At 36.6% G+C, this 13,595-nt stretch overlaps 1 protein-coding gene across 6 annotated transcripts; it reads left to right on the plus strand.

Moving 5' to 3' along the window:
- Window positions 1-10,807: 10,807 nt before the first annotated feature.
- LOC131061661 (root phototropism protein 3) lies at window positions 10,808-12,754 on the plus strand. Of its 6 annotated transcripts, none has more exons than XM_057995468.2 (3): window positions 10,808-10,987; window positions 11,096-11,165; window positions 11,634-12,754. In XM_057995468.2, exons 1-3 carry the CDS (start codon window positions 10,926-10,928, stop codon window positions 12,435-12,437), a joined length of 936 nt encoding a protein of 311 aa, XP_057851451.2. In that variant the 5' UTR covers window positions 10,808-10,925; the 3' UTR covers window positions 12,438-12,754. The 6 variants fall into 6 exon arrangements, with proteins under 6 accessions (XP_057851451.2, XP_057851453.2, XP_057851454.2 ...); XM_057995470.2 differs by having other exon boundaries at window positions 10,809-10,987; window positions 11,055-11,165; XM_057995471.2 differs by having other exon boundaries at window positions 10,809-10,987; window positions 11,112-11,165.
- Window positions 12,755-13,595: the final 841 nt, after the last annotated feature.

Raw genomic sequence — 13,595 nt, forward strand, 5'->3', positions numbered from 1 at the left:
CAACACAAGAGTTTTGCCCAACCAAAGAGATGTTGTTAGAAGGCGAATTGGGTGTACAAATTGTGAGCCACATGCCAAACACTATTTGGATATGACTCAAACTAAATTTTATGAAAGATTCCTTCAAAAGTTTCCTCAAATAAGAATTACTCAAAGATTTTTTGAAGTGGCATAACCTTTTTATATTAAGATTAATCATGTATGCACCACATGTTGTTGTAGGATGCATATTGAATTTTCCATGCACTATGATATTTTTTCGTCATATTTGTTCTACTTTGCACACTAATGATGTTTTGCTGGAATGCAATATACAAGAACCTCCTAAGTTGGTAAGAGAATTTATTTCAAGTGTGCTATGTAATAGACATGATGGTTGCATTTATTATAAGATGCCTTGTTTGGAAGGTTCTTGTGCTATATGTGGTGGTTTGCAACGTTTACCAAGATGCATACATTTGGAGAGCACACATGAAATTGGTACAAAACTAGTTCTTTCCGAAAATACAAGATAGTCACATATGGAGTTAAAGATGAAAAAGATTTGAAGAGATGTGAGCTAGTGAAAAATGATATATGTGTAGCTGAATTTATGAAAATGTTTCAAGAGAAACTAGTTTATGAGTACATAATGCATACACATAGAGCTCGATGGTTAGATGAGAAATTCAAGTTATGTAAGGACACATTTCCTCTTGGCACCATTGTCTATATCATTGATTTCGCTGAAAATTATACACTGCAACCTCAAAATGAAGTGCAATCTATGTATTATCACTCTACACAAGTTTCTATTTTTGTACACATAGCATTCATGCATGCAGATGATAGCACAGAGGAGGATAGAAAGGTTGTAAGAGAGTATCACTTCTACATAAGTGATGATCGTACTCATTCATCGGAGTTTGTACAAGGATGCTTTAAAGTTTTCTATGATAGTTTAAGGGAAAGGAACATACGATACAACCGACACTTAATATGGTCAGATAATTGCACTGCACAATTCAAGAATGCAAGGATGTTTTATTGGTTGACAAGGATGCATATGAAAAGCGATGTACAACATTTTTGGAATTTCACTGAGGCTAGACATGGTAAGGGAGAGCACGATGGTGCAGGAGCATGTGTGAAAAGAGCCCTAGCAAGAGAAGAATTGAAGTATGAAGGTGGTGCTGAGTTGATAGATGCAAAAACAATTGTGTGATGGTGTAAGTCTACGATGGGTCCAGGTAATCCAAGTACGTCAATGGTTCATAGATATTTTGTTTGATTACCGAATCTAACATTGAAAAATATCTAGATTGTTGTACGATTGCAAGATCGAGTGACATGCATTCATTTATGAGTTCAAATTCAAGTTCATTGGTAATTTATACAAGACATATGGTATGTTTTTTCTCTTCATGCATGTATTGTTTGTGGGAAGAATGTGAATCACAAGAGTGGGTTGACAAATGGTCTTGTAGACCATTGGTTCCCATTGATTCATATCAAATTCCCAAAGCACTACAATTGAGCCAGATGGAGACATCAGTGGATTTTGACTATGTATCCGACCTAGTGGATTCGGGTGATTTTTTGAGTTAATTTTTTTTGCAAGTATTCTTTTTGGTTCATTTTGTTGTACATCATACTTTATTTTGGTATTAATTATTACTTTATAAAATGCAGGTCATGTGTATGCGGTTGTTGTAGAAGAGAACAATGAAGAAGGAACAAATTACTATTTGTGTCGTTGTGTTGAGCCAAAAAGAAAATCGACGAATTGTTCTATATTCATTTTTTGTATATATAAATGCCCATGAGCTGATTTTTACATGTTTGGGGCATAATTTTTTATATTTAAATGGCAATGAGCTGATTTATACATATGTACATGCCAAATTTTGTATATTAAAATGGCGATGAGCTGAATCGCACATATTGTAATGACAAATTTTGTATAAAAGCCCATGAGATGGTTTGTATATTAAAATGGCGATGAGATGAATCGCACATATTGTAATGCCAAATTTTGTATAAAATCCCATGAGATGATTTGTAAGACATTTTTTTGTATAATCAAATAGCGAAGAGCTGATTTGACCATATTTAGAGGCAAATTTTTTAATAATATGTGACAATGTTTTGTGACTATTTTGTGTGTCAATGTTTTGTGACTATGTTTTGAGTATATGTGATGTGTCCCTGGTCAATCATGAACATTCTTGATTCTTGTATAATCATGGATAATTATTTGAGTCATTATCAGGTCATAGGGGTCATAGAATGAGACTAGATACAATTTGAGAAAAAATTGTCATTGTTGTCAAAAAAGTTGTCAAACAACTTCTACATTGCGTCGGTAGGGTATGACTCTCGACGTTCTGGCTCTTTGAGATGCACAATAGGGGCATTCCTAATGTAAAACTGCCCACCAGATGCACTCGTGACGTTGGTTTGTGCACACGACGAACCGAATCAATTCTACCCAATCCTGCAACTTTGCATTGCATGCAATTGACGACTTTTATAGCAGGCGAAAAAATGCTACCAATTGAAAATGGCTTCGAGTTGTCAAAAACCAAGATAGGAAATTATAGATGAGCCTCACACGACCCCATAGGTTCAAACGGATTGACCATATGTGTCCTGGATTTGAAGAAACACCCAATTTTTTGGACTCAGGGCACTTGAGAGATCGCACTGGTATGGTATGACTCTCAACGTTGTGGTGCTTTGAGATGCATGACAAGGGCATGAATAGTGTAAACGTGCCCACCCAGATGTGCTTGCGATGTCGGTTTGTACACACGATGAACCGAATCAATTATAGTAGTCAATCCTGCAACTTTGCATTGCATGCAACTGACAGTTTTTGTAGCAGGCAAAAAAATGCTACCAATTGAAAATGGCTCCGAGTCATCAAAAACCAAGATAGGACATTGTAGAGGATCCTCACACGACCCCACAGGTTCAAACGAATCAACCATATGTGTCTTGGATTTGAAGAAACAGTCTGTCAAATTTTGACAATTTTTTGGACTCATGGCACTTAAGAGATTGCCCGGGTATCGTATGACTCTTGACATTCTAACGCTTTGGGATGCACGAGAGGGGCATGCCTAGTGTAAACCTACCCACTCGAACACACTCATGATGTCGGTTTGTGTACACGACGAACCAAATCAATTCTAGTCAATCTTGTAACTTTGCATTGCATGCAACTGACGGTTTTTGCAGCAGGCGAAAAAATGCTACCAATTGAAAATGACTTGGAGTCGTCAAAAACCGAGATAGGCCATTTTAAAGGAACCTCACACGACCCCATGGGTTCAAACGGATCAACCATATGTGTCATGGATTTGAAGAAATAGTCTGTCAAATTTTGACAATTTTTTGGACTCATGGCACTTGAGAGATCGCCTCGGTACGGTATGACTCTCGACATTCTGACACTTTGGGATGCACAATAGGGGAATGCCTAGCATAAACCTGCCCACCCGGATGCACTCGTGATGTCAATTTGTGCACATGACCAACCGAATCAATTCTAGCCAATCTTGCAACTTTGCATTGCATGCAACTGACAGTTTTTGCAGTAGGCGAAAAAATGCTACCAATTGAAAATGGCTCCGAGTCGTCAAAAACTGAGATAGGCCATTGTAGAAGAGCCTCACGTGACCCCATAGATTCAAACAGATTGACCATATGTGTCCTGGATTGGAAGAAACTATCTGTCAAATTTTGACAATTTTTTGGACTCATAGCACTTGAGAGATCGCCCTGGTACGGTATGACTCCCGATGTTCGAACTCTTTGGGATGCAAGACAAGGGCATGACTAGCCAAACCTAACCACCCAGATGCCCTCGCGATGTTGGTTTGTGCGCATGACGAACCGAATCAATTATAGCCAATCCTACAACTTTGCATTGCATGCAACTAACGGTTTTTGCAGCAGACGAAAAAATGCTACCAATTGAAAATGGCTCTAAGTCGTCAAAAACTGAGATAGGCCATTATAGAGGAGCCTCACACAACCCCATATGTTCAACTGGATCAACCATATGTGTCTTGGATTTGAAGAAACAGTATGTCAAAATTTGATAATTTTTTGGACTCATGGCACTTGAGAGATCGCCCCAGTATGGTATGACTCTCGACGTTCCGACGCTTTGGGATACACGAGAGGGGCATGCCTAGCGTAAAATTGTCTACCCAAACACGCTCGTGACGTCGGTTTGTTCACACGACGAACCAAATCAATTATAGCCAATCTTGCAACTTTGCATTGCATGCAACTGACAGTTTTTGCAGCAGGTGAAAAAATGCTACCAATTGAAAATGGCTCCAAGTCGTCAAAAACCGAGATAGTCCATTGTAGAGGAGCCTCACGCGACCCCACGGGTTCAAACGGATCGACCATATGTGTCCTGGATTTGAAGAAACAACCCATCAAATTTTGATAATTTTTTGGACTTAGGGCACTTGAGAGATCGCACCGGTATGGTATGACTCTCGACGTTCCGACGCTTTGGGATGCACAAGAGGGGCATGCCTAGCGTAAACCTACCCACCTGGACGCACTCGTGACATCGGTTTGTGCACATGATGAACCAAATCAATTCTAGCCAATCTTGCAACTTTGCATTGCATGCAACTGACGGTTTTTGCAGTAGGCGAAAAAATGCTACCAATTGAAAATGGCTCCGTGTTGTCAAAAACCGAGATAGGCCATTGTAGAGTAGCCTCACGCGACTCCATGGGTTCAAACAGATCGACTATATGTGTCCTGGATTTGAAGAAACAATCCGTCAAATTTTGACAATTTTTTGGACTCACGGTACTTGAGAGATCGCACCGGTATGGTATGACTCTCGACGTTCTGACGCTTTGGAATGCACGACAGGGGCATTCCTAGCATAAAACTTCCCACTCGGACGTGCTCACGACATCGATTTGTGCACACGATGAATAAAATTTGACCATTACGAGCGTGAGGGTGTTCTTGCACCAAACACATATTGTTTTTTATATTCATATTGTCGATTTTTGTTGTTTATATTCATATTGTTGATTACATATGCAAATATTTATTTAAATTTATAAAAGGGAAGCCACCAAATACAGCGAATACACAATAATGAATTGAATAAAAGGAGTTTTATAGGGTTAATTCAACATTTTAGAAATTTTATCAAATCATATTCCATGATTGCAATGTTTTATATCATATATTTTTGTTGTTTATATTCATATTGTTGATTACATAGGCAAATGATCAATTAAATTTATAAAAGGACAACCACAAAATACAATGAATACAAAATAATGAACTCAGTACACATTTATTGGATCAAATATCGATATATATATATAGAGAGAGAGAGGCATGTCTGCCAAGTCAATACAAGTATTACAAAAATGTGGCATATGCCATGTCCAAATCGATATACAATAAAAATGTAGAATATATCTACATGTATTGGTTATTCTATGACCAAAAATAACACTATATGATCCTAAAATTATGGTGGATCATCAAAATCAAGCCTCTTCGATGCAATACGTGGCTCTATAGATGGCTGCAAAACCACAATTCAAAAGCCAAGTTAGAACTCTTTTGTAGAAAATAGTTCACAATTAACAACATAACTATGCATTTAACTATAATTCCTTTGCAATTGAAATGTAGATTACCTCATCGGCTAATTTAGGAGCTAATGTCTTCACTCTCCTCTCCTTGTCACTCTTAGGATTTTTCTTGAAGACATACTTAAATGGATCCACGTTATGGTCGTACCGCGAAGGGGTCTATTGTAGATTAAATGTACAATTAATACAATGTACTAACATAAATATATCAAAAACACTTAAAAGCTATAATATAGAGAACAATGACGTACCTGTGCCTGAGATGCTTCTCCAATGGACTAGGGATGGCTCACCATCGATGGAGAAACTGTCACTATTACCTATACAAAAATAATTCAAAGATTAAATACAATTAATATAATGATAAGTATTGTAGGTTAAAAACAATTAATTTTATATATCAAACAAAAGTGTACCAGATCCTGCGATGCTTCTCCAGTGCACGGAGGAGGGTTCGCCATTGATGAAATAGGTATGGATATTTCCTATATGAAAAAATTATAAGATTATAATATATCACAAGTTCACATGTATGCGTGCATATAATCATGAAATCAAGAAAATAAAGTAGAGATACATACCTTCGCCCTCTCTTGATCCACGGGTGAATCAAGTGCATTCAACAAATCCACATAGCTCAATGACCGCTGTACATGTAAAATAGACAAAAAACACTAATCAATCTACAAACCCCAACTAATACTTGATTTCAACATTTTCAAACAATTGTACAACTAAAAATGTGTTCAATTACCTTCTTCCCACGTTTTGGCGTCTTCGAGGAATTTTTTTTCTTAGGACAAGCCCTAGATGCAGAGGGGGTACCCTTAAAAAACAAAATTAACATGAGATATTAGTATAGATAATAAATTAAACATAATTTTAAAAATCTAAATTGAAATGACTTGCATGTTCCATCAAAAAAATACATAAAAAGGGTTGTACAAAATATGATACCGTATAGCCTTGTAGGCCAAAATCGATCGCTGAGAGTGTGATGTCATCAATCTGGGACATTTGGTCCCCTATCAACACCTACAAACCAAAAATTGGACCAAGCATTAAAGATAGTTAGTATATCTTGTATTTTTTTGAATTCAAAGTGTACTATTATATTTTAACATGTTACAAAATTTATACCTCAGGCATCGAAGTTGCAGCTATAGTAACTGGGGGAGGAGTATGGGATACTGCTACTGCATCCTAAAATGCATATTATTTGTCTCAATTTAAATTGATGTATAAATGAAATTCATTTATGTAATTACAAATTTAAAGTGACTGATAAATAAAATGTTATGAATTCAAATCAACACACCTGTGTCTGTCGCTCATGGGCAAACACCATGTCCATCAACTCATCTGTCAGCGCGAAATCCTCAGTCATGCGGGCCTGACATCTACTCCCAAAAATTGTGCATAGATGAGATGAGGATCCGACTGCATCATCTATCCCCGAGCAACTGACACACATATGTTGGATGGGCTCTCTGTCACCACCTAATGGCTCATCATCTAATACAACAGGGTGTGCTAACGACGTCCCATGCTGGATGATGGCACCAGTCAATGTTGTGGCTGCCTAAAGAGTCTGTAGCTCCATCAACTCTTTCAGCTCTACTAGGACAACTTGATGCACCTTAGGTTTGGGTGCTAGGGGGTGGTGACTCTCCGCAGGTAATCGCCTATAGGCTCTAGGTCTATCTTGGGCAGAGCCACCACCTCTACCATGGAACTCTCTCATGTCAAAATACTTTGGGCGCACATTGAGCACAAACTCACAATATACTTTTCTCAAAAAATATAATGGCACCTCATAATTATTACAAGGTGGATCATCAAAGACCATCCACCACCTATGCCAAAAAAATTCTTCATCTGCACATTGGTACACCAATGTATGGAAAACCTCTTTGCATTAAGAGGTAATGACTGACCAGTTTTGGGATCAACGAAAAGGGCACATATTTGTTGTTTACTAATCATTTTGTTTTTTACTCCCTCGTATGATAGCCCATCGGCATAGAATTGACGACACCTATCCCTAAAGCTTCCCCATTTGGTAATTTGTGTGGAAACAGCTATGGCACCACTAGCTAATGTTTCTAGGCTAGTGGCGAGGGATTGTTGATGCTCAAGTTCGGATGTTTTCAATTTAACAATCAATCTATTGATTTTAGATGTATTTTGTCCTAATTGATTAATTAATTGCTCGTGTTTCGGGTGTGCAGTCAAAAGGAGGAATTGGGGGTGTATCTTGTGGGTTTTTAGGAGGTGCATTTGGTTGTTCTTGTTGTGAATTAGAAGAATCTAGATTTTGAAACAAAAAATGAAAAAACTTAATCAAAATTAATGAAATTAAATTCAAAATGTAAAACAAATTGAACAAACAGGAAAAAAAGACAAAAATAAACAAAAACTAACCTTGATCCATACTCTGGAGGAGAAATCTAGCACCCCGTTCACGGTTTAGGAGAGAAAATGAAGAAAAAACAAAGTAAAAATGCGCTATTCACGAGAAAATAAGACCAAGTTTTTTTTAAAAACTTTTTTTGACAGGCATTGCGTACGCGGTTCTCTTAGGATTATTAGCGTGTACGTGCTCATTTTCCTATAACTAGCACATACACGCTCATTTTCCTAGAGGTAGCGCGTACGTGCTACCTTCTCTAGGCTCAGGAACAACAAACCTAAGCGTGTACGCGGTGAATTCAAATTTTAGAACCGCGTACGCACTGCTTGTTTTTCCATGTTTTTTTGGGTGGTGTCCACTTTTCTGACCACCATCTTTGTGCATATATCCCAAGTAATCATGATTAGTGGAGACCATAGAAAAAAGATGGTGCAATCGTAGTCAAATCCCAGTCACTAGGAAGGAGGATGAGATTATATGTTTTCCTAGTCCAGTATTGAAAGGGAAAAGGTAGCAAAAGGCCGCAATCTTGTATGAATTCCTAGATTAGCTTTGAGGATTTAAGATGCATCTATTAGAGAATATAAATCAAACTTTATTTTGTAGCTAAAGAAGGAACCATTGTACGAAGAGATGAAGAGTTTGTTTGTAGTCAAGAAAAAGATAGGGAAGAAGTTGTTTATTGCTGCCAAAGGAAGCTGCCAAGTAGAAGATGAAAAGGAGATCCGTGTGAAGGGGAGTTCAGGCGGTGAAGAAAAGTTGCATGTAAAATTTGTTCCTCTAATTTCCAAGAAAAAGTCCAAACCTTTTATTAAAGTTCTAAATATTAAACTTTCTACATCTATGTAAAAGTTAATGTTGTAAAAATTTCATAAAAGCTTTGGTTATAAGTTATTGTTTTAAAAGCTTTATGTTTTAAAGAACTTAAAGTCTTAAGCAAAGTCCAGTAGGATCTCTGAGAACCCGTAGTATGACTCCATGGGAGGTGTTGAAAAAACAAGTTTATCACACCTAAACCTACAATGGACTGGTATAGTGTGCCAGAGCTTGTGGCTAGAGCTCCTTTGTGAGTTTCTCCTCTTATCCATGTTTTTAACACAAATTAATACAAGGACATTCAAAACATTGTTTGGGAATTTTAAATAATTGTTGGACATTTAAAAGCTCTCGTTGCGCAGTGTTCAAACTCATGCCACATGATTCAAAATAGCATAACTTTCTCATTTTAAAACAAAATTAAAAAATTAATATGTTTTGAAACTTGATATTGAAGAGTAGAAAAAAACCCATCTTTTGACAATACTACCCCTATTTAACAAGTAGCTTGATGTGGAAAAGAGAGCAGCAAAATAATAACATAAATCCAATGTAGATATTTCTATATTTTATTATATTCTTTTGGATATGTTATTTTATTGTTTTGGTTTTGTAATCGGAGTAATTAGGAAAACAAAATATTATAAGGTTAATTTGTTCATATTGTGTAAAATCATTGCAAGGTTGCATTATCAATTGAAAACAACACTCAATTTTTTGCTTTTGTAGATGGCCACATAATACAAGGTTGTTTTGCATAATGTCTATGCTCTCCAAGCCATCCATCTTACACTTAACAGAGATTTCAAATTTACGTACTTGTACCATTGAAGATTCTAACAAGACATCAAATGGACAAAGTTTTAAAGAAAATCACATTAGATAGGGGAAGAGTTCCAATAGATAATATAGTTCCAACAATCGTCATCTTATTGCCATGTTGACCCCCCCAATAGTTGTCATATTGAAAGGACCATTAATAAATTTTACATGTACTAATAATCGATCACTTTTTTCACTTTTTGTCACTTTTTAATCATTTTTTGTTATTTTTTGGCCCATTTATGCACCACTATTAGAATATCTGTGCAAAACTATTGGGACATTTATCCACAAGTATTGGTGATTTTGAGTTGACGGTTACTAGAGCATCTTTAATCAAGTATTGGTCATCACTTCAAAATGACCACTTGTTGACCTTTCGACACATAACGACTCGTAGAAATCGAATCGTTACTACCCAGAAGCCAGATCAATAGCTATAAGCAGTTAAATCACATACGAAGACAACTAAAAAAAAAATCAAAATCCAATGTACCATTTAGAAACTATAGATACGCGAAATTAGCTATGACGACTATTGGTGCTCTTCCCCTATTAGAACATTGTAATCAGAAAATTTACTATCATCTTGAATTATTTTAATGCTAAAAGATGAAACATTCCATGAGAAGCAAGACCAAATTTATGATATGGACAGTTGTGATAAATATTGATAGCATGATCGAGTTCCAACAATTTCACATTTGTTTTTATGTAATATCTTGCAGACATTCATATTTGTTTTTATGCAGTATCACATCAAATGCAGCAACGTGCAGTCAATCAATTATAAAAGACATTTCTGTACCGCAACGATTTGTTCTATCAAAGCCATTTCTGTACCGTATGCTTTGTTTGCTGTCCTCATATAAAGCTATCTATTGTGGGTCTGAATGCCACGCGTAAGATATCTTCATATATAAATCGAAGGACATGTTTTTTTATGTCGAACCATATTTCTTAAACGACGAGCCGACTATTTCTCATCCACGCAATCGCCTAATTCAAATATTTTTGTCTTCTTCTTGTCCCCACAACGATGTATGAAAAATAAATGAAGTTCTAGCTGGCTCTACGAATCGTCGGTGGTCAATCATAATCATTTACATGTTGGCATTTAGTATGCCTCGCACCACATTATATTCTACATCTGTGGAGCTCTACATACAATCTTCAGCCTCACCGAGGAAAGGAAATGAGTGGTGCATTGGAAGACGAAAAGAAAGAACCAGAAAAAAATGAGCCTCATCAAAGGAAGCACCAATCTTAACACTTTAACAGGCACCAAAGATCAATCTTGGTAAGCAATTCAATTACGATTCCTGTCTTTCAATCTTTCATAATATTTCCTTTGTGTTGATTATCAGTCCTAGCTGCGAGGTTTCCAAACAAAGTATAACTCTTATAGGTGTGTCCCAACAAAGTTACAAAGCGATATGATAGTAGAGGTTGATGATGTGCTCTTTCATCTTCATAAGGTAATTTCGTTTAGATTTCATGTTTTATTTTATTTTCCAGATTTATAGGTTGTTTATGTATCTTGTATTCAAAAGATTGTTTTTTTTTTCAGTATATTTTGTCTCTGAAATCAACTGTGTATATTTTTGAATCAACATATCAGATCACATTTAATACTCTATTATCAGATTAAAGAGAGGGATGATAGATCACTGAATGCTATCCAAAATATAGATTCAAAAACATATCAGATTAATTCATAAACATTCTTTTGAATACTTAGTGAACATGTTTCTCATATATAATGAAAAATAATTCTTAATAATGAAACCTTACATAGATTTGAATAAATAGAAGATATGCAATCTTTTATAACCTTTTGTTTCTAATTGGTTCTTTTATTTTTGGGCCTTTTTTTTTTTTTTTGTTGTTGTGCTTGGGTTAGTGATGAAGGCAACATTAAAAGTGTTTCCCTTTTTATGTTCAAGAAGTTCCCGTTACTTTCGAAGAGTGGTCGACTGAACAAGCTCGTGTTCGAAGCCCGAGACACGGAGAACGAATACATAAAGCTTGAGGGATTCCCAGGAGGAGCAAAATCATTTGAGTTAGCAGCAAAGTTCTGTTACGGATCGATTCCACTTCACATGAGTGCATCCAATGTGGCGGCGCTTCGGTGTGCGGCGGAGTATCTGGAAATGAGAGAAGATTTGGGACAGGGGAACCTCATCTCCCGAACAGAAGAGTTTCTCAGTTATGTAGTATTGGTCTCATGGCTCGACTCCATCACTCTCCTTAGGACCTGCGCCCACCTTTCTCCCTGGGCCGAAGATCTGCACATTGTGCAGCGATGCGTGGAATCCATTGCATGGAAAGCAAGCACAGATCCCATTCTCATTACGTGGTCATTCACTAGTACTACTAGTACCCACCACCAATACACGCCCCCTACTCCTCTGAAATGTAAACTAGATCTGCAAAGGCAAGTACCCAATTGTATGAGCATCCAAAGTACAGAGGAAATATATGTGAATGAGAGCACCGATTCGACAGAAAATGGGCAAGCGGAAATCGAGAAGCTGAGGGGGGAACTGAGCGATCTTCAGAGATTTTGCAAGAGTGTGGAGCAGCAGTTGGGGAATATTTGGAGGCCCTCTGTGCGGAGGTTTCCTTGGAACAAACACAAAACATCATTCAGTGCACGCAGTAATAATATGACCCCTTTGCCAAGTCCTCATCCAAAAGAAGGTCCAACATGGAATCCTGTGAAATGGCGAAGGAATTCATTCCTGTAGAAATGCCTGACTTTTGTTGATGATTGATGCTGCAGTTCGATCATGCAGCTCCAGCATGGATGCCAAAAATAGATTCAGAGCTTTCAGTTTTAATTCAGATCTGTAGTTTGCTTTTCTAGTTTATTCTTAGTGTAATGCATAAACTTGTGTTTTGTTTTAATCATCAGTCAGCGAGCTGTTCTTTCTGGCTGCAAACTTTATTTATTTTCAGCCTTTGTAGTTTTGAACACGCCTCTAAGAAGACTGTTTTGTAACAGTAATTTAATCTGAGAAATAATATGAGAATTCAATTCTGAGGTGTTCGCTGGATTGATCAATGAGTGTTCTGTGGTTTTTTCAAAGTCTGTAAGAATTATTATTTTCTGGATTTCTTATAATATTTATTCAATCAGGTGTTTAAAAGTTTAAAAGGAACAAGATTCATTCTAGAATCTACAATTGGTTTTATTTGTTTTGGTTAAAGATATAGTTGTCGGAATTTCATCAAAGTTTATCATGTCAAATTCTAATTCTTTGGTCATTCTAGAATTTGATGGAAATGAGTACAATTATTGGTGCATAAAAATGATGACATTTTTTATAGGAAAAGATTTGTGGGAGATTGTTGAATCAAGTTACCAAGAGCCAGCTGATTGAAATGCCCTCAAAACTAATTATAAAACAGCCAAGGAGGAGGCTAGCAAGAAAATTATCAAGTCTTGTTTAACATTCAAATATCTCTTAGGAAGAGCACGTTTCCAAGAATTGCAAATGCACAGACAACCAAAGATTCCTCGAAGACTCTAAAAGAAGCTATTCAAGGTAGTGATCAAATCAAAGTTGTCAAGTTGTAGACATTGAAAAACGATTTCAAGAATTTGAAGATGCAAGAAACTATAAATGCGAGTGACTATTGTGTCAAAGTAAAAGATATGGTTAATAAGATGGTTATATTTGGGAAAATTGTAAACAATGAGGTTTTGATCAAAAAGGTGTTGAGGACTCTCACACCAAGGTGGAATCATGTTGCCATAATCATAGAAGAAACTAAGGATTTGACAACCATTTAGTTTGATCACCTAGTGGGATCTCTTATGTCTCATGAAGAAAAATTGAGAGATTCATTTGGAGAAAGTGATGAGAAAACTTTTTTTCCAAATTACAAATCACAAAGAATAA

This window comes from Cryptomeria japonica, chromosome 7 (genome assembly GCF_030272615.1).
Source record: "Cryptomeria japonica chromosome 7, Sugi_1.0, whole genome shotgun sequence".
Lineage (NCBI taxonomy): Eukaryota > Viridiplantae > Streptophyta > Pinopsida > Cupressales > Cupressaceae > Cryptomeria > Cryptomeria japonica.

Coding starts and splice junctions, on each gene's coding strand:
- LOC131061661 (XM_057995468.2), top strand. CDS start 10,926: ATGAGCCTCATCAAAGGAAGCACCAATCTTAACACTTTAACAGGCACC. Junction 10,988..11,095: donor GGCACCAAAGATCAATCTTG/GTAAGCAATTCA, acceptor TAACTCTTATAG/GTGTGTCCCAACAAAGTTAC. Junction 11,166..11,633: donor TGCTCTTTCATCTTCATAAG/GTAATTTCGTTT, acceptor TTTATGTTCAAG/AAGTTCCCGTTACTTTCGAA.